Source organism: Babylonia areolata, chromosome 22 (genome assembly GCF_041734735.1).
Source record: "Babylonia areolata isolate BAREFJ2019XMU chromosome 22, ASM4173473v1, whole genome shotgun sequence".
Taxonomy (NCBI): domain Eukaryota; kingdom Metazoa; phylum Mollusca; class Gastropoda; order Neogastropoda; family Buccinidae; genus Babylonia; species Babylonia areolata.
Window position 1 is genome coordinate 46,274,988 of NC_134897.1, and position 27,937 is coordinate 46,302,924.

At 44.1% G+C, this 27,937-nt stretch overlaps 1 protein-coding gene across 5 annotated transcripts in view; it reads right to left on the minus strand.

Annotated features, from left to right (window-relative positions):
- LOC143296874 (uncharacterized) overlaps nt 1–27,937 on the minus strand; it is a 110,974-nt gene that overhangs the window by 13,448 nt on the left and 69,589 nt on the right. For 4 of the 5 annotated variants that reach the window (XM_076608851.1, XM_076608852.1, XM_076608849.1 and 1 more), the window contains exons 29-34: nt 21,014–21,271; nt 14,578–14,702; nt 12,722–12,859; nt 9,014–9,199; nt 5,625–5,723; nt 2,075–2,242 (exon numbers count right to left, since the gene is read on the minus strand). In XM_076608851.1, the coding sequence (XP_076464966.1) occupies nt 2,075–2,242; nt 5,625–5,723; nt 9,014–9,199; nt 12,722–12,859; nt 14,578–14,702; nt 21,014–21,271 (974 nt within the window). The remainder of the gene's footprint in view (nt 1–2,074; nt 2,243–5,624; nt 5,724–9,013; nt 9,200–12,721; nt 12,860–14,577; nt 14,703–21,013; nt 21,272–27,937) is intronic. The other variant, XM_076608853.1, reaches the window with a different exon arrangement.

A 27,937-nucleotide genomic window follows, 5' to 3' on the forward strand; every position in this document is an offset into this window, starting at 1 on the left:
ACATCATATGTGGGGTACTTCTGAAGGGAAGGTAGACAACAATAAACCACACCTGTAGGATACAGACTTCTCATCACATGTGGAGTACTTCTGAAGGGAAGGTAGACAACAATAAACCACACCTGTAGGGTACAGTCATCACATCACATGTGGGGTACTTCTGATGGGAAGGTAGACAACAATAAACCACACCTGTAGGATAGTCATCACATGTGGGGTACTTCTGAAGGGAAGGTAGACAACAATAAACCACACCTGTAGGATACAGACTTCTCATCACATGTGGAGTACTTCTGAAGGGAAGGTAGACAACAATAAACCACACCTGTAGGGTACAGTCATCACATCACATGTGGGGTACTTCTGAAGGGAAGGTAGACAACAATAAACCACACCTGTAGGGTACAGTCATCACATCACATGTGGAGTACTTCTGAAGGGAAGGTAGACAACAATAAACCACACCTGTAGGGTACAGTCATCACATCACATGTGGGGTACTTCTGAAGGGAAGGTAGACAACAATAAACCACACCTGTAGGATACAGTCATCACATCACATGTGGGGTACTTCTGAAGGGAAGGTAGACAACAATAAACCACACCTGTAGGGTACAGTCATCACATGTGGGGTACTTCTGAAGGGAAGGTAGACAACAATAAATCACACCTGTAGGATACAGTCATCACATGTGGTGTACTTCTGAAGGGAAGGTAGACAACAATAAATCACACCTGTAGGGTACAGTCATCACATGTGGGGTACTTCTGAAGGGAAGGTAGACAACAATAAACCACACCTGTAGGATACAGTAATCACATCACATGTGGGGTACTTCTGAAGGGAAGGTAGACAACAATAAACCACACCTGTAGGGTACAGTCATCACATCACATGTGGTGTACTTCTGAAGGGAAGGTAGACAACAATAAACCACACCTGTAGGGTACAGTCATCACATGTGGGGTACTTCTGAAGGGAAGGTAGACAACAATAAATCACACCTGTAGGATAGTCATCACATGTGGGGTACTTCTGAAGGGAAGGTAGACAACAATAAATCACACCTGTAGGATACAGTCATCACATCACATGTGGAGTACTTCTGAAGGGAAGGTAGACAACAATAAACCACACCTGTAGGATACAGTCATCACATCACATGTGGGGTACTTCTGAAGGGAAGGTAGACAACAATAAACCACACCTGTAGGGTACAGTCATCACATGTGGAGTACTTCTGAAGGGAAGGTAGACAACAATAAACCACACCTGTAGGGTACAGTCATCACATGTGGGGTACTTCTGAAGGGAAGGTAGACAACAATAAACCACACCTGTAGGATACAGTCATCACATCACATGTGGGGTACTTCTGAAGGGAAGGTAGACAACAATAAACCACACCTGTAGGATACAGTCATCACATCACATGTGGGGTACTTCTGAAGGGAGGGTAGACAACAATAAACCACACCTGTAGGATACAGTCATCACATCACATGTGGGGTACTTCTGAAGGGAAGGTAGACAACAATAAACCACACCTGTAGGATACAGTCATCACATCACATGTGGGGTACTTCTGAAGGGAAGGTAGACAACAATAAATCACACCTGTAGGATACAGTCATCACATCACATGTGGGGTACTTCTGAAGGGAAGGTAGACAACAATAAATCACACCTGTAGGATACAGTCATCACATCACATGTGGGGTACTTCTGAAGGGAAGGTAGACAACAATAAACCACACCTGTAGGATACAGTCATCACATCACATGTGGGGTACTTCTGAAGGGAGGGTAGACAACAATAAACCACACCTGTAGGATACAGTCATCACATCACATGTGGGGTACTTCTGAAGGGAAGGTAGACAACAATAAACCACACCTGTAGGATACAGTCATCACATCACATGTGGGGTACTTCTGAAGGGAAGGTAGACAACAATAAACCACACCTGCAGGGTACAGTCATCACATCACAACCTTGCTGCCTTATAACTCACACATGACACCCCCTCCCATCAAACTCAAGGACAACCCTGCTGCCTTATACTTGCTCACCATCATCGGTGCTCTCTTCTGTCGAAGTCTCCAAGGGAGAATTCTGCAACTGACGTTTCTCTTCGGCCAACACGTCAGGAGTTTTGTCCACATGGGTGAGGAGGAAGACGTAACCTTTGAACAACCCTGAGCTGGATGGGATCGGGCCCTTGACATTTTCAAACAGCCCTGGGAAAAAAATCACAGAAATATATATATATATCTGAAAACAGCCCTGGGAAAAAAATAACAGAAATATATATCTGAAAACAGCCCTGGAAAAAAAATAACAGAAATATATATATATATCTGAAAACAGCCCTGGAAAAAAATCACTGAAATATATATACATATATATATCTGAAAACAGCCCTGGGAAAAAAAAAAAAAATATATATATATATATATCTGAAAACAGCCCTGGGAAAAAAATCACAGAAATATATATATCTGAAAACAACCCTGGAAAAAAAATCACAGAAATATATATCTGAAAACAACCCTGGAAAAAAAAATCACAGAAATATATATATATATCTATCTATATATATATATATATATCTGAAAACAGCCCTGGGAAAAAAAAAAATCGCAGAAATATATATATATATATATCTGAAAACAGCCCTGGGAAAAAAAATCACAGGAATATATATATATATATATATATATATATCTGAAAACAGCCCTGGAAAAAAAAATCACAGAAATATATATATCTGAAAACAACCCTGGAAAATAAAAATCACAGAAATATATATATATATATATCTGAAAACAGCCCTTAAAAAACATCACATGAAGAAATATTAAAATAGCCGTGGAAAAAAATTGCATCAAAATAAATGAAAATAGCTCTTAGAAAAAGAAATCACATTAACATATAAGAAAACAGCTCTGGAAAAAAAAATCATATAATATATATATATATATATATATGAAAACCCGAGAAAAAAAATAGTCACATGTTCAAAAAGGAAAAGACACACCACAACTGTTCACAGAGGAAAAGACACATCACAACTGTTCACAAAGGAAAAGACACATCACAACTGTTCACAGAGGAAAAGACACATCACAACTGTTCACAAAGGAAAAGACACATCACAACTGTTCACAAAGGAAAAGACACATCACAACTGCTCACAAAGGAAAATACACATCACAACTGCTCACAAAGGAAAATACACATCACAATGTAAACACAGGAGAATCCACACAAAATCAAAACCGCTAAGTGAAACAAATCTATATCACCACAACTGTTGACAGGAGAAAACCCCACAGCTGTTAGCTGAGGTAAATATACATCACAACTGCTAATGACATAAAGTAAAAGAAAAAACAAACCTGGACAAATCCACAGTTGTTAGCTGAGGTAAATATACATCACAACTGCTAATGACTGGAAGAAAAAGAAAAAAAAACACCAACACACCCCCTCCCCCCCCTGGCCCCCCCCCAAAAAAAAACCCCCAACTGTTCACAGATACAAATCCTAGCAACAACTGTTATGAGAAGTAAACCCCCAACACAACATCAAAAACAGTGAAAGAACCCCTCCCCACACCCCTCCCCCTGCAAGCTTCCAGTGACACCACATTATCGCCACATCACCGCCACGCCACATCACTGCCACAAAACACTGAACCAAGAAGGCTGCTGCCCACCCCCAAGCTTCCTGTGACACCACATCACCACCACATCAACACATCACACCACCACACCACATCACTGCCACATCACCACACCACACCACCACATCAACACACCACATCATCACCACAAAACACTGAACCAAGGAGGCTGCTGCCCACCCCCTAGCTTCCTGTGACACCACATCATCGTCACCACATCACCACCACAAAACACTGAACCAAGGAGGCTCCTGCCCACCCCCTAGCTTCCTGTGACACCACATCACCACATCATCATCACCACATCGTCACCACAAAACACTGAACCAAGGAGGCTCCTGCCCACCCCCTAGCTTCCTGTGACACCACATCACCACATCGTCACCACAAAACACTGAACCAAGGAGGCTGCTGCCCACCCCCTAGCTTCCTGTGACACCACATCATCGTCACCACATCACCACCACAAAACACTGAACCAAGGAGGCTGCTGCCCACCCCCTAGCTTCCTGTGACACCACATCATCGTCACCACATCACCACCACAAAACACTGAACCAAGGAGGCTGCTGCCCACCCCCTAGCTTCCTGTGACACCACATCACCACATCGTCACCACAAAACACTGAACCAAGGAGGCTGCTGCCCACCCCCTAGCTTCCTGTGACACCACATCACCACATCACCACCACAAAACACTGAACCAAGGAGACTCCTGCCCACCCCCTAGCTTCCTGTGACACCACATCACCACATCATCATCACCACATCACCACCACAAAACACTGAACCAAGGAGGCTGCTGCCCACCCCCTAGCTTCCTGTGACACCACATCACCACATCGTCACCACAAAACACTGAACCAAGGAGGCACCTGCCCACCCCCTAGCTTCCTGTGACACCACATCACCACATCGTCACCACATCACCACCACAAAACACTGAACCAAGGAGGCACCTGCCCACCCCCTAGCTTCCTGTGACACCACATCACCACATCGTCACCACATCACCACCACAAAACACTGAACCAAGGAGGCTCCTGCCCACCCCCTAGCTTCCTGTGACACCACATCACCACCACAAAACACTGAACCAAGGAGGCTCCTGCCCACCCCCTAGCTTCCTGTGACACCACATCACCACCACAAAACACTGAACCAAGGAGACACCTGCCCACCCCCTAGCTTCCTGTGACACCACATCATCATCACCACATCACCACCACAAAACACTGAACCAAGGAGGCACCTGCCCACCCCCTAGCTTCCTGTGACACCACATCATCATCACCACATCACCACCACAAAACACTGAACCAAGGAGACACCTGCCCACCCCCTAGCTTCCTGTGACACCACATCATCATCACCACATCACCACCACAAAACACTGAACCAAGGAGGCACCTGCCCACCCCCTAGCTTCCTGTGACACCACATCACCACATCATCATCACCACATCACCACCACAAAACACTGAACCAAGGAAGCACCTGCCCACCCCAAGCTTCCTGTGACACCACATCACCACATCATCATCACCACCACATCACCACCACAAAACACTGAACCAAGCAGACACCTGCCCACCCCCTAGCTTCCTGTGACACCACATCACCACATCGTCACCACAAAACACTGAACCAAGGAGGCTCCTGCCCACCCCCTAGCTTCCTGTGACACCACATCATCACCACATCATCACCACCACATCATCACCACATCGTCACCACAAAACACTGAACCAAGGAGACACCTGCCCACCCCCTAGCTTCCTGTGACACCACATCATCACCACATCGTCACCACAGAACACTGAACCAAGCAGACACCTGCCCACCCCCTAGCTTCCTGTGACACCACATCACCACATCGTCACCACATCACCACAGAACACTGAACCAAGCAGACACCTGCCCACCCAACTCACCCATTCTGGCCTTCCTGGTGGGACGCTTCGGGCCCTCAGGGGACGCAACTGCTCCCCCGAGAGGACTGAGCTCCTCCTGAACAGCTCTCCTGGGCGTTCCTGCACCACACACAACTCCAGCCTTGCTAGTATTGCATTGCATTGCATCTATATACTGTATTGTATCATACTGTACTGTATCATACTGTATTGCACTGTATTGTATCATACTGTATTGCACTCTATTGTATCATACTGTATTGCACTCTATTGTATCATACTGTATTGCACTGTACTGTATCATACTGTATTGCACTGTACTGTATCATACTGTATTGTATCATACTGTATTGCACTGTATTGTATCATACTGTATTGTATCATACTGTATTGCACTCTATTGTATCATACTGTATTGCACTGTACTGTATCATACTGTATTGTATCATACTGTATTGTATCATACTGTATTGTATCATACTGTATTGTATCATACTGTATTGTATCATACTGTATTGCACTCTATTGTATCATACTGTATTGCACTGTACTGTATCATACTGTATTGCACTCTATTGTATCATACTGTATTGCACTGTACTGTATCATACTGTATTGTATCATACTGTATTGTATCATACTGTATTGTATCATACTGTATTGTATCATACTGTATTGCACTGTACTGTATCATACTGTACTGCACTGTACTGTATCATACTGTATTGCACTGTACTGTATCATCCCATACCGAATGGTTCTCCTGGTTGTTTTTACAGCACATGAAAATGGTCACTCCAACCTTGCTAGTATTGTATTGTACTGTATTGTATTGTATTGTACTGAACACCTCTCCTTGTTGTTCCTACAACACACAAAACAATGGAAACTTCTACCTCTCTAGTATTGTATTGTATTGCATTGTACTGAAAGGCTCCAACCTTGGTAGTATTGTATTGTACTGTATTGTATTGTATTGCATCGTACTGAAAGGCTCCAACCTTGGTAGTATTGTATTGTACTGTCAGGTCTCTACCTGCCACAGGTACCATGTAACCCTGTGCTACCTGTCACATGTGGGCAGATGGAGCTCGATAGCCTGGGAAGGCAGTCCATCTAAGACAAGGAAAAGTCTGAAGTAAAACCCATGAAGTGCTAAGGAATGCAGGACAGTCTCAACATGCATTGACCCTGGGTCCATGGCCATGTCCCGACTTTCAGCAGCCGCGCCCCCGTGCCTCCGAGGAAGGTTTTTGAGCCAGAGGCTAGGACAAGGACAGTCTGATATAAAACCTACGACCTGAGGACCTCACTGTCACCGTCCCAGCTTGCTAGGCTATGGCAGATGAACCACGGGTGTAAAGGGTGGGGCCAGTACTGCGCACACTGCACTCCACCTAAAAATTCCATTGCGCAGGCTTGAAGGACACGTCCTGACTCTGCTTTTCCCGCATTGGCCTTGTCAGCCATGAGCGTGCCTGCATCAGACGTGGACAACACCCTTCCTAGATCTTCGTCAGCGAAGCCAGGCCATGATGATGATGGTATTGTATTGTATTGTATTATACTGTAAGGCTCTCTAAATAGCAGGACCGCCAAAGATGTACACTGTGCAACTTTCACTTTTATCATAATTTACCTCAGTTGGGTGTGTTGCAAAAAAAACTGAAAAGCTTGTCCCAACATCTCTGAGCTGAACAGTCAGTATTTCATAATCATTTCAGAGTGTTCCCACATGAAATGTGGGTCCCTCTAGTATTTCTTATTCATTTCAGTGTTTCCACATGAAATGTTGTCCCTCTAGTATTTCTTATTCATTTCAGTGTTCCCACATGAAATGTGGGTCCCTCTATTCCAGAAATGTATGCTGCCACAACTTGATGTCAAATCAAATTATGGTGTTTTGAGCCTCGCCAACCACGAAGGCCATCTCAAAGCACTACTTGATGTGACACTACCTTTCCAATGTTTGTCTTTCAAACACTTTGGAACTGTACTCAGCTATCTCGTGTTTCAGTCAACTGGGTTAATATGTAGTATCTGTGAACAGCCCCAGCCAATCTTATAAAGAGTAGATTGTATCAAACAGATGCATACCACATGTTATCCGACACAAAAACAGCAAGAACTAGGAAAGGAGGCATGGGACAACATCATTCTTATCCACTAAGTCAGAAATGTGAACTACCATAAAGGACAATATCGTTCTTATCCACAAACTCAAGTCAGAAATGTGAACTACCATAAAGGACAACATCATTCTTATCCACAAACTCAAGTCAGAAATGTGAACTACCATAAAGCCAACTCCTACAGCTGCCCTGTGTGTTAACATGTCTGTTTGGATGTCTTCATGCATGCACACACATGGACCTGTACATACCTCCCCCTAAATATATATGCCAGCATCATGATCCCTGCCTTCGTAGGATGGCAAACGAGGCATGGTACCGCGCGTAAGCACCCAGCGAACAATTCGATCCCCAACAGAGAAAGGAAAGACAGGATCGACTCAGAGGTAGAAAAATACGAAGAAATCGAGGGGGCCGAGTCGAAACGAGTACACAGAATGTAAGCACAATATACATGCAAGCCGCATACAACAAAATAAGGCCAAATGAAAACGCTTAATAGCCAAAGAAAGCGTTAGACGAGACAGAGCGAAAACCTGACAAGATGGCGTGGAGAGCCTTGGCCAAAGGAATGATTCAGCTGTTAGAGGCGTTTGATTGGCTAAGAGCGGGCCAGACTAAGAGGGGCGTCTTTTCACTGTTAGCCGCGCGAAATTTGGCCAAACAGAGCAAACCATAGGCCTAGTTTGCATCAGTTTGACATGGTACAGTATATGACACCAAATATATGTGCATGTGTGTGTGAGTGTGAGTGTGTGTGTATGTGCATGTGCACAGGCTTGAGTGTGTATGACTGAAGCCGGACTTGTGTGTATGACTGAAGTCTGACTTGTGTGTATGACTGAAGTCTAACTTGTGTGTATGACTGAAGTCTGACTTGTGTACATGTGTGTATGACTGAAGTCTGACTTGTGTGTATGACTGAAGTCTGACTTGTGTGTATGACTGAAGTCTGACTTGTGTCATGTGTGTGACTGAAGTCTGACTTGTGTGTATGACTGAAGTCTGACTTGTGTGTATGACTGAAGTCTGACTTGTGTGTATGACTGAAGTCTGACTTGTGTCATGTGTGTATGACTGAAGTCTGACTTGTGTCATGTGTGTATGACTGAAGTCTGACTTGTGTCATGTGTGTATGACTGAAGCCGGACTCAGTGACACAGGAAACAAAAGATGAGCAAATGACTTCGTGTTTATAAAGGTCTAAAAGCTTGGTCTCCAACCAAGGATAGGAACTATACAAGTATGCCTATAATCATCATCATCATTGGCACGTACTGTGTCTTTCTGAGGTCTTCATTTGTTTGGGGATGGGGGTGCTGGTTGCCACAGAGCCCGGCTTGCGCTTGCGGGAGGAACTCTTGCTGGTGCTGGCAGTCTGTGCGGGTGTCTTGGTACCCGTCGGAGTCTCATGATGCACCTCGCGGGACTGGACCACCAGTCGGGGAGAGCTGGACGATGGGGCTGTGAGACAGTCAGTGGAACTGTGAGATATATCTGTCAGCAGAACTGTGAGATATATCAGTCAGCAGAACTGTGAGATATATCAGTCAGCAGAACTGTGAGATATATCAGTCAGCAGAACTGTGAGATATATCAGTCAGCAGAACTGTGAGATATATCAGTCAGCAGAACAGTCAGCAGAACTGTGAGATATACCAGTCAGTGGAACTGTGAGATATATCAGTCAGCAGAACTGTGAGATATATCAGTCAGCAGAACTGTGAAATATATCAGTCAGCGGAACTGTGAGATATACCAGTCAGCGGAACTGTGAGATATATCAGTCAGCAGAACTGTGAGATATATCAGTCAGCAGAACTGTGAGATATATCAGTCATTAGAACTGTGAGATATATCAGTCAGCAGAACTGTGAGATATATCAGTCATTAGAACTGTGAGATATATCAGTCAGCAGAACTGTGAGGAATGTCAGTCAGCAGAACTGTGAGATACATTGGTCAGTGGAACTGTGAGATACACTGGTCAGTGGAACTGTGAGATACACTGGTCAGTGGAACTGTGAGATATATCCAATAGTGGAACTGTGAGATATATCCAATAGTGGAACTGTGAGATATATCAGTCATTAGAACTGTGAGATACATCAGTCAGTAGAACTGTGAGATACATCAGTCAGTAGAACTGTGAGATATACCAGTCAGCAGAAGTGTGAGATATACCAGTCAGCTGAACTGTGAGATATATCAGTCAGCTGAACTGTGAGATATATCAGTCAGCAGAACTGTGAGATTTATCAGTCATTAGAACTGTGAGATATATCAGTCAGCTGAACTGTGAGATATATCAGTCAGCTGAACTGTGAGATATACCAGTCAGCGGAACTGTGAGATATACCAGTCAGCGGAACTGTGAGATATACCAGTCATTAGAACTGTGAGATATACCAGTCAGCGGAACTGTGAGATATACCAGTCAGCAGAACTGTGAGATATACCAGTCAGCGGAACTGTGAGATATACCAGTCAGCAGAACTGTGAGATACATCAGTAAGAGGAACTGTGAGATATATAGATCAGTGGAACTGTAAGAAACATTTGTCAGTGGAACTGTGAGATCAGTCAGTGGAACAGATATATACATTGGTGGAATTTTCAGATACATAGGTCAGTGGAATTGTAAAATATATCAGTTAGTGGAACTGTAAAATATATCAGTTAGTGGAGGTCTGCCAAATCTGGGTGACTCTCCCTGGGGGGAGTGCCTTGTCATAGTGCAGCACCATTCTTTTTCTGTCTTTATCTGTCTGTAAGTGTATTGTTTTACTGATGGATTTTTCTTCACAATTTTGCCAGGGAAAACTCTTTCCTAACCTTGTGTTCGTGTGCATGACAACCCTTTTATCGCCCTGGGTTCACACGCTTTATGTGCATGCTGCACACGGAGCCTCATTTCATCATCCAATCTAAAAGACGTGCACCCTGACCACCACTCAGGGTTTAGTGGCATGGGGTGTAACAATAAAAAATTACAAAAGTCAACTGCAGATATAGAAAAAATAAGAAGTAAACTAAGCTTATACTGTAAAAAGATGCTCCTCACATGCAAAACCAGTCCCCTTTCGGGACTTTCCTCCCTTCTCCCAACACACACACACACACACGCGCAATTTCAGGAGGAAACCAAAACACATGAATACAAAAAGTAGCCTAAATCTGTAATAAGTTGCTCTAAAGCAGCCTTTTTGCCCATTCTGCTTCTCACTAAACACACTGATACAAAATGATGTGACAACTGACCCTTCTCACTAAACACACTGATACAAAATGATGTGACAACTGGCCCTTCTCACTAAACACACTGATACAAAATGATGTGACAACTGGCCCTTGTCTCACCAGTCTTCACACTAAACACACTGATACAAAATGATGTGACAACTGGCCCTTGTCTTCTCACTAAACACACTGATACAAAATGATGTGACAACTGGCCCTTCTCACTAAACACACTGATACAAAATGATGTGACAACTGGCCCTTGTCTCACCAGTCTTCTCACTAAACACACTGATACAAAATGATGTGACAACTGACCCTTCTCACTAAACACACTGATACAAAATGATGTGACAACTGGCCCTTCTCACTAAACACACTGATACAAAATGATGTGACAACTGGCCCTTCTCACTAAACACACTGATACAAAATGATGTGACAACTGGCCCTTCTCACTAAACACACTGATACAAAATGATGTGACAACTGACCCTTCTCACTAAACACACTGATACAAAATGATGTGACAACTGACCCTTCTCACTAAACACACTGATACAAAATGATGTGACAACTGGCCCTTGTCTCACCAGTCTTCTCACTAAACACACTGATACAAAATGATGTGACAACTGACCCTTCTCACTAAACACACTGATACAAAATGATGTGACAACTGGCCCTTGTCTCACCAGTCTTCTCACTAAACACACTGATACAAAATGATGTGACAACTGGCCCTTCTCACTAAACACACTGATACAAAATGATGTGACAACTGGCCCTTGTCTCACCAGTCTTCACACTAAACACACTGATACAAAATGATGTGACAACTGGCCCTTGTCTTCTCACTAAACACACTGATACAAAATGATGTGACAACTGGCCCTTCTCACTAAACACACTGATACAAAATGATGTGACAACTGGCCCTTGTCTTCTCACTAAACACACTGATACAAAATGATGTGACAACTGACCCTTGTCTTCTCACTAAACACACTGATACAAAATGATTGTGACAACTGACCCTTGTCTTCTCACTAAACACACTGATACAAAATGATTGTGACAACTGACCCTTGTCTTCTCACTAAACACACTGATACAAAATGATGTGACAACTGACCCTTCTCACTAAACACACTGATACAAAATGATGTGACAACTGGCCCTTGTCTTCTCACTAAACACACTGATACAAAATGATGTGACAACTGACCCTTGTCTTCTCACTAAACACACTGATACAAAATGATGTGACAACTGACCCTTCTCACTAAACACACTGATACAAAATGATGTGACAACTGACCCTTCTCACTAAACACACTGATACAAAATGATGTGACAACTGACCCTTGTCTTCTCACTAAACACACTGATACAAAATGATGTGACAACTGACCCTTGTCTTTTCACTAAACACACTGATACAAAATGATGTGACAACTGGCCCTTCTCACTAAACACACTGATACAAAATGATGTGACAACTGGCCCTTCTCACTAAACACACTGATACAAAATGATGTGACAACTGGCCCTTGTCTTCTCACTAAACACACTGATACAAAATGATGTGACAACTGGCCCTTCTCACTAAACACACTGATACAAAATGATGTGACAACTGGCCCTTCTCACTAAACACACTGATACAAAATGATGTGACAACTGGCCCTTGTCTTCTCACTAAACACACTGATACAAAATGATGTGACAACTGGCCCTTCTCACCAGGCTTCTTACTGTTGCTGTAGCTGTTCCCTTCGTCGTCAGACACAGCAGAGCTGGTGCTGGCTTTACTGACGATCCTCGGTATGCCCACGGCCGGAGACCCTTTGGTGCGAAGACGTTTGCCCTGAATCACGTTGTCTGGAAAATCCAATCAGCGTTCGCATCAACGAAGATACAGTTTGCAAAAACTGATCATGACCACAATACCGCAACAGCATTCTGGAAATTTTGGAAGTTACCAAACTGTTTAACCATTTCTCTGACAACTAAGAAAATGTTAAGAAAGAAACGTAGATCTCGTTTAGAATGTTTTGCCATTTCTCTGAAGGACAAGCAGATAATTAGAAAGAATGAAGATCTTGTTTTGAATGGTCTGTCGTTTCTCTCGCAGACAGGCTTAGAACATTTTGTCATTTCTCTAACAGGAAAATAAATGTTCAGAAAGAAACTTTGATCCTGTTCAGGAATTTCTCTAACTGGCAAGTAATTTTTTAAAAAGAAGTATAGATCTTGTTCAGAATGTTTTGCCATTTGTTTAACAGATAAAAAAAAAAAAAAAAAGATTAGACAGAATGGGGGATCTTGTTTGGAATGGTTTGTCATTTCTCTAAAGGCAGGCTAAAGTTTAGATACTGAAGGAAATGCAGATCTTGTCTGGAAGATTCTGCCATTTCTTTAACAAGCACGAAAAAAAAATGCACCAATACATATATTCTAAAAAGAGCAAGATGCCAAAACGGAAATCCACACCACAGGGTAAATACTTTCATTTCCCAGATATAAAGAAAAAAATGCTAAAAATAAACCTATCTTAACATAGCAAGATACCAATATGGAAAACCAAAGCACAGGTGAAACACTCCCACTCCCAAGAAATAAAGGAAAAAATGCCAAGAATAAATATATTAAAAAAAATCACCAAAATGCCAATACGGAAATCCGTAAGTGTAAATGTTTTTTTTAAAAAGCCAAAATGCCAATATGGAAATCCATATCATAGGGAAAACACTCCTTCCAAGAAACATAGGAAAAATGCCAAGAATAAATATACATAAAAAGCCAAAATGCCAATATGGAAATCCAAATCACGGGGAAAATACTCTCACTCCCGAGAAATAAAGGATTAAATGCTAAGAATAAATGATAAACAGATATATTGCATGTCTCTTTTTTGTCACAACAGATTTCTGTGTGTGAAATTTGGGCTGCTCTCCCCATGGAGAGCGCGTCGCTACACAGAGAGCGCCACCCATTTTTGGGGGGTATTTTTTCTGTATTTTTTTCTAGTGAATTTTGCCAGGGATAACCCTTTTGTTGCCATGGGTTCTTTTATGTGCGCTAAGTGCATGCTGCAGACGGGACCTCGGTTTATCGTCTCATCTGAATGACTAGCGTCCAGACCACCACTCAAAGTCTAGTGGAGAGGGAGAAAATATTGGTGACTGAGCCGTGATTGGAACCAGCTCGCTCAGATTGTCTTGCTTCCTAGGCAAACACGTTACCTCAAGGCCATCACTCACTATATATAATATAAGCCAAAATGCCAATACAGAGGAAATCCACATCAAAGGGAAAACACTCCCACTGCCCCAGACACTGACCGAGGAAATCCACATCAAAGGGAAAACACTCCCACTGCCCCAGACACTGACCGAGGGAATCCACATCAAAGGGAAAACACTCCCACTGCCCCAGACACTGACCGAGGGAATCCACATCAAAGGGAAAACACTCCCACTGCCCCAGACACTGACCGAGGGAATCCACATCAAAGGGAAAACACTCCCACTGCCCCAGACACTGACCGAGGGAATCCACATCAAAGGGAAAACACTCCCACTGCCCCAGACACTGACCGAGGGAGACATCAGCGGTGTTGACCAGCGAGAGGTCCGTCTCGCCGAGCGTGGCGCGATACTCGTCGTCACTCAGCAGACAGGAGGCCTGGTCCTCGGACAGGATCAGCTGGGAGCGCCGACACCTGACCACACTGCACTCATCAGCTGTCATCACCCTCCATCACCAACAACACACACACATACACCTTTGTCTTACACACCTTGTTCAGCTTTAACTCACAGTAAAATTGATTCTGATTCTGATACACACACTGATGAACACTGAAGACTGTGAAACCACACACACAAATGAATACATCATCAGAAAGAATGCACACACACACACACACATACACACACACACACACACACACAAATGAATACATCCACAGAAAGAAGGCACACACACACACACATACATACAGATGAATCAATCACCAGAAAGAATGCACACACATACACACACCCACACTCACAAACACATATGAATAAATCACAAGAAAGAATGCACACACACACACACACACACACATGAATATATCACCAGAAAGAATGCACACACACACACACACACACACACATACCCACACTCACATACATATGAACATATCACCAGAAAGAACATGCACAACACTGATATTCTTTTTCAATTCAAAAAATGTATTTCATGCATGCACTAAACTCAGTTTGAACAAATACATACTGTGTGCTCTGGTTTCAGGAAAGAGGGACATAACCATAGAGAGAGAGACACAGAGACAGATAATTCATTCATGGAAGACACAGAGATGATCATCTGCCCACAGCCCTACTGAAGGGGCAAACAAACAAACAAACATTTTACACTGATTTCCTTCAAAAAACATGAAAACACATCCAGAAAAACAATTCCATGAGACAGAAGAGAAAGACAGAGAAAGCGACAGACACACACAGACAAGGCACCCACCCACACACACACACACACAGACAAGGCACCCCCCCCCCCCCACACACACACACACACACAGACAAGGCACCCACCCACACACACACACACACACAGACAAGGCACCCACACACACACACACACACACACAGACAAGGCACCCACACACACACACACACACAGACAAGGCACCCACACACACACACACACACACACAGACAAGGCACCCACCCACACACACACACACACAGACAAGGCACCCACCCACACACACACACACACAGACAAGGCACCCACCCACACACACACACACACAGACAAGGCACCCACCCACACACACACACACACACAGACAAGGCCACCCACACACACACACACACACACAGACAAGGCACCCACACACACACACACACACACAGACAAGGCACCCACACACACACACACAAGGCACCCACACACACACACACACACACACACAGACAAGGCACCCACCCACACACACACACAGACAAGGCACCCACACACACACACACAGACAAGGCACCCACCCACACACACACACACACACAGACAAGGCACCCACCCACACACACACACACACAGACAAGGCACCCACACACACACACACACACACACAGACAAGGCACCCACACACACACACACATAAACTGGGAGAAAAAAAACAACCATCCACACATTCACAAAAGACCAAAGAGAGTGATAACATGCAAACAGGGAAAAAAACCATCCACACATTCACAAAAGACCAAAGAGAGTGATAACACACAAACAGGGAAAAAAAAACATCCACACATTCACAGAAGACCAAAGAGAGTGATAACACACAAACAGGGAAAAAAAAACATCCACACATTCACAGAAGACCAAAGAGAGTGATAACACACAAACAGGGAAAAAAACCATCTACACATTCACAAAAGACCAAAGAGAGTGATAACATGCAAACAGGGGGAAAAAAAAGCCATCCACACATTCACAGAAAGACAGTGACAGAAGCATACAGACAAGACACACACCCATACAAACTGGAAAAAAGAAAAAGCCATCCCCACACTTACAGAAAACACAGAGACAGCCAAAGACACAATAGAGATGAGACACCCACACACAAACTGGTCTTGAAACAGTGAAAAGACACACACACACAGATGAGACACCAACACACAAACTGGTCTTGAAACAGTGAAAAGACACACACACACAGATGAGACACCAACACACAAACTGGTCTTGAAACAGTGAAAAGACACACACACACACAGATGAGACACCAACACACAAACTGGTCTTGAAACAGTGAAAAGACACACACACACACAGATGAGACACCAACACACAAACTGGTATTAAGACAGCCAAAGACACGCACACACAGATGAGACACACACACACAAACTGGTATTAAGACATTTACACACACACACACACACAATAGAGATGAGCCACCCACCCACAAACTGGTATTAAGACAGCCAAAGACACAACAGAAATGAGACACCCACACACAAACTGGCATTAATCCCTAGGCTGCCTATATGACGAGATAACTCGTCAGCGCAAGCATTAACTTGTCATCGAAATATTCTGACTTTTCCCTGGTTTGCATTCAGTTCATTGACAAAAATACTGGTAGCTTTAGCTTGGAGAATCTTTCTAGAGTCTATTTATAGCTAGAAACCCCATCTACGTCATGAGGCAGTCCTTTATTTGAACTTTTTGGTTGGGTTACTGGCCGCAGTGTTTGCCTGGCTCCTCTCCTCACTCGCTCAACAAAATGTCGGACTGATGCCGTGCTCAAAACATGCGATCGTGGTGAACTAAATCAACCAAGATTGCTTTCTTTAGCTGATGCTCAGAAAGAATTAAAGTGTAAATTCAAAGGAGAAGACAGTGATAGACATTTTTAGGATGATTTGATAGAAAATTAAGGGAGCAATCAAGAGAGAGGCTAAGGTACAACTATCAGTACGTGATGCCGGCTGTACAGCTGTAGCAGATGACAGAAAATGACCGAATTATTAGCAGGACACAGTGTGAGCGATTTTCTTGGCACTCAGCCAACGCGGTCTGGTGAGAACTGGAAGAAGTGACCGTGTGAGAGGGGTGAAGAAGAGGGGGGTGGGGACCGAGGGGGCTAGGGGGCGTGGCCTCACATCCATATTATCACTTGGAGAAGTCACAATGCACTGTGTATCTGTCTCTTTTTGAAAATTTTTTATATTGCGGTTATTCTATATGATTTTGTGTGTGCAGATATCCATTTGTCCAGAAAATACGATATTTTGTTGCAAATTACCTGACTAATGTTTGTAATGAACAAGTTGAAAATGTGACAAAAAACAAAACACTGATTTCAAAACAACAGCATGTCACTGAAAATATAAAAAAATGGGAAAACATCATGTGTTTTGTATTCTTTATTCATTTACCTTTCAGAAAACATACTTTTATGGGTCTTTCTCCAATAATAATAATAATAATAATGGTACTTATATAGCGCTAAATCTTGTGCATAAACAAATCAAAGCGCTTTCGCACCAGTCATTCTCACGCAAGCATAACTCTAAAACTGAAAAAAAACCTAAAAAGACAAGGAAGAGGCAGGGAAGGGAGGCTATTTTGGGAAGAGGTGGGTTTTAAGGCCAGACTTGAAAGAGCTGAGTGTGGAGACTTGACGAAGCGAAAGAGGAAGTTCATTCCAATTGCAAGGTCCAGAGACAGAGAAAGAACGGTGGCCAACAGTCGAGAGTTTGAATCTGGGTATGTGTAAGTGGAGTGGATCCGAAGCTGATCGTAGTGAGCGAGATGGAGTGTAGAGGTGAAGGCAGCCACAGAGATAGGAAGGGGCTGATTTGTGAATACATTTGTAGCATAGAGTGCTGATCTTGTACTTTATTCGGTGTGAGACAGGGAGCCAGTGGAGATGTTGCAAAAGAGGAGTGGTGTGCTCAGATCTTTTCTTTCTGAGGACGAGTCGGGCAGCAGAATTTTGTATGCGCTGAAGGGACTGAATGGATGAAGCAGGCAAACCAGACAATAGAGAGTTACAGTAGTCAAGGCGAGAGAGAATGAGAGAAACGACAAGTCTAGATGTTGCGTCAGTGGACAGATATTTCCGGATGGAACTGATGCGCCGCAGTTGACAGTAGCAGGATTGACATGTCTGATTGATAAATGTTTGCATGGACAGTGTGTTGTCAAGGACAACGCCGAGGTTCCTGACTGAAGTGGACAGAGGGATGGATGTACTGCCAAGTTTGATTGTGTTAGTTGTAATGGAAGAGAGTTTTTGTTTAGTTCCTATGATCATTGCTTCAGTTTTGTCTGCGTTCAATTGTAACTTATTTAGAGTCATCCAATTTTGAATATCCAGGAAGCAGTTAGATGTTTCTTGCAAGAGCGACAACAGTTTTTCAGGTGTATCACTCTTCTGGAGTTGAATGTCATCAGCATAAGAATGATGACTGACATTATGGCGGTTGATAATTTCAGCGAGAGGAGCAGTGTACAGTGTGAAGAGCACTGGGCCTAAAACAGATCCCTGTGGGACTCCATGTTCAATTTTAACGGGTTCAGACTGGAAATTATCAACAATGACAGACTGGAATCGATCAGTGAGATAAGATTTGAACCAGTTTAGAACAGTGCCGTTGACACCAAATGTAAAACGAAGACGGGAAAGAAGGGTTGAATAGTCTATCATGTCAAAGGCGGCTGACAAGTCGAGAAGAGTGAGAAGGGAGATCTGTCCTGAGTCGGACGCTAGCAGTAGGTTATTCAGGATGTGGAGGAGAGTGGTTTCGGTGCTGTGGTCAGCACGATAGGCAGACTGAAATGGGTGGATGAGATTGTTGAAACAAAGGTGATTGTTGAGCTGCTTCAGGACGGCTTTTTCAAGGAGTTTGGACAGGAATGGAAGATTAGAAACTGGTCGATAGTTTTTCAAAATGTTTGCGTCAAGGTTGGATTTCTTCAGAAGAGGCCGGACTATTGCAGTTTTGAAAGTGGATGGAAACGTTCCAGTGAGAAGGGATGAGTTGACAATGTTGGTGATTGTGGGGAGAAGCTGTGAGACACACTGAGAAAAAACAGAGGCTGGTATAGGATCGAGCTCACAGGATTTTATTGTCATTTCTTTGAGGATTTCATGGACATCTGTTTCAGTTAATGGATTAAAGGAATGGAGAGGAGTGCCGTTGAATTGAGGATCAGGATGAGTAGGTTGGAAAGGCATTTGGTCTAAGATGGTACGAATATTCTGGACTTTGTCAAAAAAGAAAGAGGAGAAGACATTGGGGAGTTCAGATAAAGTGTAGGCAGAAGGAAGAGGAGTCTTTTTTGCAGTGCCGAGAAGATTTGACATGATAGTGTAAAGAGATTTGGTGGATGTGGCATCGAGAACTTGAGAAGAAAAGAAGTTTGTCTTCGCTGATGAGATCATATGTTTGACTTTATTTATTTGTTTTCGGAAGATTTGATTGTGGACTTTCAGTTTTGTTGATCGCCATCGCCGTTCCAATTGGCGACGTTTGCGTTTTGCAAGTCGAATGTCTTGTGTGTACCACAGGGCGGAAGGTCTATCAGGGAGCATGCGGGTAGTGGGGGGTGCATGTTCATCCAGCAGTTGAGAGAGGACAGTGTTGTAATGTGTAGAGACATTGGTGTGGGAAGAAATTTTGGAAAGGCGTTCAGCAGCTTGAGAAGAAAAAGTGTTAATGTTGATGGATTTCAGGTTGCGACGAGTAACGGATTTTTTGGTTCTGGTAGGTTTTGAAATATTAAGCAAGAATAATACAGCAGAATGGTCGGAAGAGAGTTCGTCAGTTACAGTCACTGACGCAATCATAGCATCAGAATCACGTGTGATGAGCCAGTCCAACGTATGGCCAGATCTGTGTGTTGGTTCTGTAACGAGCTGAGAGAGAGAATGATTGGACAGAGATAGACATAGGCGTTTGACATCAGAGGAAGTTTGGTTGTTGAAATGAAAATTGAAGTCTCCGAGGATGACAAGTTTGCCAGAACGAAGGTTGTAGTAATCAAGTAATGTTCGGAACTCATCGTGAAACAGAGAAGACGTTAGGTTATTTTTACAAATAGCACAGAATTTTTTGAGAATTTATACCCGTTTTTTGTGAAAAAACCCTGGCAAATAGATTTCACTTAAATGTTATTTTCCTGGCAGCGAAAGGGTTAAGACAGCAAAAGACACGCACACACAGAGATGAGACACCCACACACAAACTGGTCTTGAAACAGTGAAAAGACACACACACACACACACACAGATGAGACACCCACACACAAACTGGTCTTGAGACAGCCAAAGACACCCACACACAGATAAGACACCCACACACAAACTGGAATCAAGAAAAAAAACCAACCAGACAGCCTCGCTCCCCCCCACCCCACCCCTTCTCCAACTCCCTTGTCCCTCACCACACCATCTCCCCACGAAAAAAAAAACAAACAAACCCCAAAAACCAAAAAAAACCAACTCACCGTTTGGTAGACCCGTCGTCCATGGCCACATCGTACAACGCCTCCCCCTTCTCCCTCACCAGGCGCCCTCCCCGCCCCACCACCTCCTTCTCCCCCTCGTCGTTGTCATCGACGATGTGTTTGATGACAATGCCTGGGTCGCTGACCCCGTCGTCGCCAGTGACCAGCACACTCTGTCCGAGGGGGAGGTTCTGGGCCATGACCAGGTCTATGGCTCGTACCATCTTCTCCATTCCGTCCTCAAACAGCACCTTGAACCTGTTGGCCAAACCACTGACACCATGACCTTGAACCTGTTGGCCAAACCACTGGCACCATGACCTTGAACCTGTCAGCCAAACCACTGGCACCATGACCCCCTGTCAGTATGTGTGTTTGTGAGCCTCACACCTACATCTGTCACATACATCTGTCAGCACAGCCCTCACAGATACATCTGTCACATACATCTGTCAGAACAGCCCTCACACATACATCTGTCAGAACAGCCCTCACACATACATCTGTCACATACATCTGTCAGAACAGCCCTCACACATACATCTGTCAGCACAGCCCTCACACATACATCTGTCACATACATCTGTCAGCACAGCCCTCACACATACATCTGTCATATACATCTGTCAGCACTGCCCTCACACATACATCTGTCAAAACAGCCCTCACACATACATCTGTCAGAACAGCCCTCACACATACATCTGTCAGAACAGCCCTCACACCTACATCTGTCACATACATCTGTCAGCACAGCCCTCACACATACATCTGTCAGCACAGCCCTCACACATACATCTGTCAGCACAGCCCTCACACATACATCTGTCACATTCATCTGTCAGAACAGCCCTCACACATACATCTGTCAGAACAGCCCTCACACATACATCTGTCACATACATCTGTCAGCACAGCCCTCACACATACATCTGTCACATGCATCTGTCAGCACAGCCCTCACACATACATCTGTCACATACATCTGTCAGCACAGCCCTCACACATACATCTGTCAGCACAGCCCTCACACATACATCTGTCACATGCATCTGTCAGCACAGCCCTCACACATACATCTGTCACATACATCTGTCAGCACAGCCCTCACACATACATCTGTCAGAACAGCCCTCACACCTACATCTGTCACATACATCTGTCAGCACAGCCCTCACACATACATCTGTCACATACATCTGTCAGCACAGCCCTCACACATACATCTGTCAGCACAGCCCTCACACATACATCTGTCAGAACAGCCCTCACACATACATCTGTCAGAACAGCCCTCACACATACATCTGTCAGAACAGCCCTCACACATACATCTGTCACATACATCTGTCAGCACAGCCCTCACACATACATCTGTCACATACATCTGTCAGCACAGCCCTCACACATACATCTGTCAGAACAGCCCTCACACATACATCTGTCACATACATCTGTCAGCACAGCCCTCACACATACATCTGTCAGAACAGCCCTCACACATACATCTGTCAGCACAGCCCTCACACCTACATCTGTCACATACATCTGTCAGCACAGCCCTCACACATACATCTGTCACATACATCTGTCAGCACAGCCCTCACACATACATCTGTCAGCACAGCCCTCACACATACATCTGTCAGCACAGCCCTCACACATACATCTGTCACATACATCTGTCAGCACAGCCCTCACACATACATCTGTCACATACATCTGTCAGAACAGCCCTCACACATACATCTGTCAGCACAGCCCTCACACATACATCTGTCACATACATCTGTCAGCACAGCCCTCACACATACATCTGTCAGAACAGCCCTCACACATACATCTGTCAGAACAGCCCTCACACATACATCTGTCACATACATCTGTCAGCACAGCCCTCACACATACATCTGTCAGAACAGCCCTCACACATACATCTGTCAGAACAGCCCTCACACATATATCTGTCAGCAAAGCCATCAGTCAGTGGCCGTTTTGAGATAAATCAGTCATTGGAACTATGAGATGTATCCATCAGTTGAACTGTGAGATGTATCCGTCATTGGAAATGTGAGATGTATCCGTCAGTTGAACTGTGAGATGTATCTGTCAGTTGAACTGTGAGATGTATGTGAGATGTATCTGTCAGTTGAACTGTGAGATGTATGTGAGATGTATCTGTCAGTTGAACTGTGAGATGTATCTGTCAGTTGAACTGTGAGATGTATGTGAGATGTATCTGTCAGTTGAACTGTGAGATGTATCCGTCGGTGGAATAGTGATATATACGAGGGTCATTCAATAAATAAGGTGAATTTTTCGGTATAAGGACTTCTAATACAGATAGAAGCTTACTTTTTTTTTTTTTTTTTTTTTGTTTTACTTCTTTTTCACATGGATTTAATTTGTTTTGCAGATTAAAAAAAAACTTTGAGAGTTTTGGCGATTAACAAAGATGGCTGACCAAGAAGCATGCTCCAGGATTGAACAGCGGTCAGTTATCAAGTTTTTGGTTGCTGAAGGGTGCAAACCAGTTGAAATTCATAGGAGAATGTCAAATGTGTATGGTGCCACATGTTTCAGCCGAAAAAATGTCTACAAGTGGGCTAAACTGTTTAAAGAAGGACGGAGCAGTGTTGAGGATGAAGACAGGCCTGGAAGGCCTACAGAAGTTAGGTCTCCTGAGGTGATCGAATCAGTCAATGACCTCATTCAGTCTGACAGAAGGGTGACAGTGGATGACATTGCAAGGACTTTAAGCTTATCTGTTGGGACAGCACACAAAATTGTCCATGATGACCTTGGCTACTCGAAGGTCAGCTGCCAGTGGGTGCCAAAGATGCAAGGCCTCACACAGCAGCCCGAACGGTGCAGACAATCAACGAGCTGGGCTGGGAACTGCTCCCTCATCCCCCTTACAGCCCAGACCTTGCCCCTTCAGACTTTCACCTGTTTGGTCCCTTGAAAGCGTTCACGAGAGGCACGAAGTTTGAAAGTGACGATGAAGTCAAAAGTGTTGTGAGCGACTGGCTGAGACATCAGTCCAAAGATTTTTACGCTGAGGGAATACGGAAGCTTGTGCGCAGATGGGAAAAGTGTGTGACAGTGCTGGGAGACTACGTTGAAAAATTTAAAAAAAGTAAGCTTCTATCTGTATTAGAAGTCCTTATACCGAAAAATTCACCTTATTTATTGAATGACCCTCGTATATCCGTTGGTTGAACTGTGAGAACGCGGACTGTCTTAAAGCCCTCTTGGCCGAGACAATGGGGAAGTGACTTGGGCAAGACACTCCTCACAATCATCAAATTTGAGCCCAGATAATCACGACCACAAGTGCCTCCTCTGCCATTCTGATGGTCATACTCAAGACACTTAACATATACGCGTGTGTGTAAGACACACAAGCACAGCCAGACACACCATTGCTCTGTAACATTATGCGCACGCACGCGCACACACACACAAAGAATCAAATCCGACGCTCGCCAAAATTTTCTTCCACTCCACTAGACCTTGAGAGATGGTCTGGATGCTAGTCATTCAGATAAGACGATGAAGCAAGGCCCCGTGTGCACCACACTAAACAGCCCACAGGGTTGTAATAAAGGCTTGTCCCTGGTGAAAGATTCACTGAAACAGTCAGCTGTCACTGTTTCACACCAAGAAATCTGATGTGACAAAAAAAAAATTTGTATGGCCACCCTACTATTCATCTCTCCCTGTTTGCACTTATTACCATTTATAAGTGTTGAAATACAATCATTTCAAACCAAAATAGAAACTGAGTGTTTCAGAAGGAATGAACTGATGATTAACCCCTTCACTGCTAGTACGTTTTGCTTTTGTCTATGCTGAGAAATTTTTCAGAAAAACAAGAAAAACACGTCAATGATTTTGATTTGCTTATATTTCAAAAAGTACTGAAGATAAGTGCATAAAAGTATATATCAAATGAAAGGAAAATGAACCAAGATTTTGTTTTTAATACTCACATGTTCAAATAATGAGTCAATCTGACACAAAAATTCCATACAATGCAATAAAAAAAAAGGGGGGGACTGTCATTCCATCAACCAGGTTATCACCAGTCTTTCTTGTGACTGTTGTGATCAACCACACACACTGTCAAGGCTGAGCAACAGTGTCCAGGTCCATAAGACTCCAACACAGTCCACACAAAGAATGAAAAGGGTGTACTCACCCAACATCTATCGCCAGTAAAAACGCTGTGTGTGGTACTTGCGGAAACAGTCTTCAAGACACAGTGCTGGTTTGCTGGGGCAGTCTGGGCAGCAGAACCTCACATCCTTTCTTTGTCCTTTCTTCCAGCAGACTCTGCACCTCCTTTGTGGTCAGGCCTTCTGTGGGGTATGTGGGATGACATCAATGAAGTATTGTCCACACAGACGAACAGTGTGTTCATCTTCAGCAGTGTCTGAGTCTTGGTCACCAAAAATCATGGCACTAGTTACATCCTTCTGGAAGTCCAGGAATGTACTGCTGTTGCCTGCTTATTTTGTTGAGGATGTGTGCATTCAGCATGGCAATTTGTAGAAAATGTACACACAGATATTTGTACCACTTCAGGGTTTTCCTTGTGGCATCGTAGGGCTGCAGCTGTTGGTCATGATGGACCATGGTACCCATGTTTTTGTTGTAATCCAGAATTGCTGGAGGCTTGTTTACTGCCCTTTGGTCTTGCTGCTGCTGGTCTTCAGCTGTAGGTTTGTGGCAAGTTGTCAACTCCAGATGGTCCAGGATGAACATCATGATCATCACCATGCTGCATACCTGAAACACATTGCATAAAAGACTAAGTTTGTTGGGGTTTTGGAGGTGGTGGTTTTTGTTTGTTTGTTTTTTAACATATAAAAAGGTTATGAAATGGTAATGGTACCATTTTATTTCTGATTGTTTTCAGAAGCTGAAATACAAAAACACACACACCTACCCCCCACCCCCCTCCCCCACTCTCTCACACACACACACAAAAAAAACAACAACAACAAACCAATACATACTTGGGAACGAAAACACAGAAAGCTCTAGGCGAGCGACACATGCTGTCATCAACAATGAGCCAGCCAGTGACCACGCCTCCTTGGGCTGTGATGGTCACACACAGTACACACATGACTGATTCTCACACACTCACACACACTGATCAGTGACTGACGAAGCTACTTACCACAGCTAACACATTCAAAACACACACAATGCAGTCATATTCATTGTTACAACAAACAGAAAGCAAATAATAAACTGACAAACCTCGTAAACACCCACCTGCATCTTGAATCAGCTGAGTTTGTCTGTCTTCAGTTTCGTCAAGCAACTCCACCTCCCACCCCCCTCCACTGTCAAAATCAGCGTCTTCAGCATCAACTTCACGCAGTTCTATCTCATTCAGTCCACAATCTTCATCTCTACTGTTTGCATCGTGAAGGATTTCTTCCAATACTAGTGCAAGTGTTGGGGTTTGTCTGCGTTCAGCCATGGCTTTGCAAACACAACCTGAGCTTCGTACAAACTTGCAAAACTTTCGCCATAAATATGACAATGAGGTGAATAATTTTAGCTTATGGAACTCAGGAGATAAAGAGCTCTCAGGGGAGCTAATTCAATGGTTAGCAGACTGTATTTTCTGTAATGCGGGACTCGAAACACAGAACGTGATGGCGTACATCAATGCAGCATTGGTGAGAGACATTTTATGACGTATGCCATACGTCAACAGTGCAGTCAAGAGGTTTAACATAAGCATTTCTCTATGCATGCCACTACTTACTTCCAGTCTTGAAATAAAATTGTTTATAACTCATTAGAATTTGAATTTGGAATAAGAATGAAATGATGATCACACATATCTGTTTACACCTGCAACACCACTTCCAAACAGCCTCGTAATCTTTTTCTTCTTTTTCTTCCTTTGTGGGCTGCACGTCCCCTGTTCAGCCACATGTACACCTGTGGGCTTTTACCTGTAGGACCCTTTTTACCCCACCATCAAGGCAGCCATACTCCCCTGTTCACCCTCATGTACACCTGTGGGCTTTTACCTGTAGGACCCTTTTTACCCCACCATCAAGGCAGCCATACTCCCCTGTTCAGCCACATGTACACCTGTGGGCTTTTACCTGTAGGACCCTTTTTACCCCGCCATCAAGGCAGCCATACTCCCCTGTTCACCCTCATGTACACCTGTGGGCTTTTACCTGTAGGACCCTTTTTACCCCGCCATCAAGGCAGCCATACTCCCCTGTTCACCCTCATGTACACCTGTGGGCTTTTACCTGTAGGACCCTTTTTACCCCGCCATCAAGGCAGCCATACTCCCCTGTTCACCCTCATGTACACCTGTGGGCTTTTACCTGTAGGACCCTTTTTACCCCGCCATCAAGGCAGCCATACTCCCCTGTTCACCCTCATGTACACCTGTGGGCTTTTACCTGTAGGACCCTTTTTACCCCGCCATCAAGGCAGCCATACTCCCCTGTTCACCCTCATGTACACCTGTGGGCTTTTACCTGTAGGACCCTTTTTACCCCGCCATCAAGGCAGCCATACTTCCCTGTTCACCCTCATGTACACATGTGGGCTTTTACCTGTACGACCCTTTTTACCCTGCCATCAAGGCAGCCATACTCCCCTGTTCAACCACATGTACACCTGTGGGCTTTTACCTGTAGGACCCTTTTTACCCCGCCATCAAGGCAGCCATACTCCCCTGTTCAGCCACATGTACACCTGTGGGCTTTTACCTGTACGACCCTTTTTACCCCGCCATCAAGGCAGCCATACTCCCCTGTTCAGCCACATGTACACCTGTGGGCTTTTACCTGTAGGACCCTTTTTACCCCGCCATCAAGGCAGCCATACTCCCCTGTTCAGCCACATGTACACCTGTGGGCTTTTACCTGT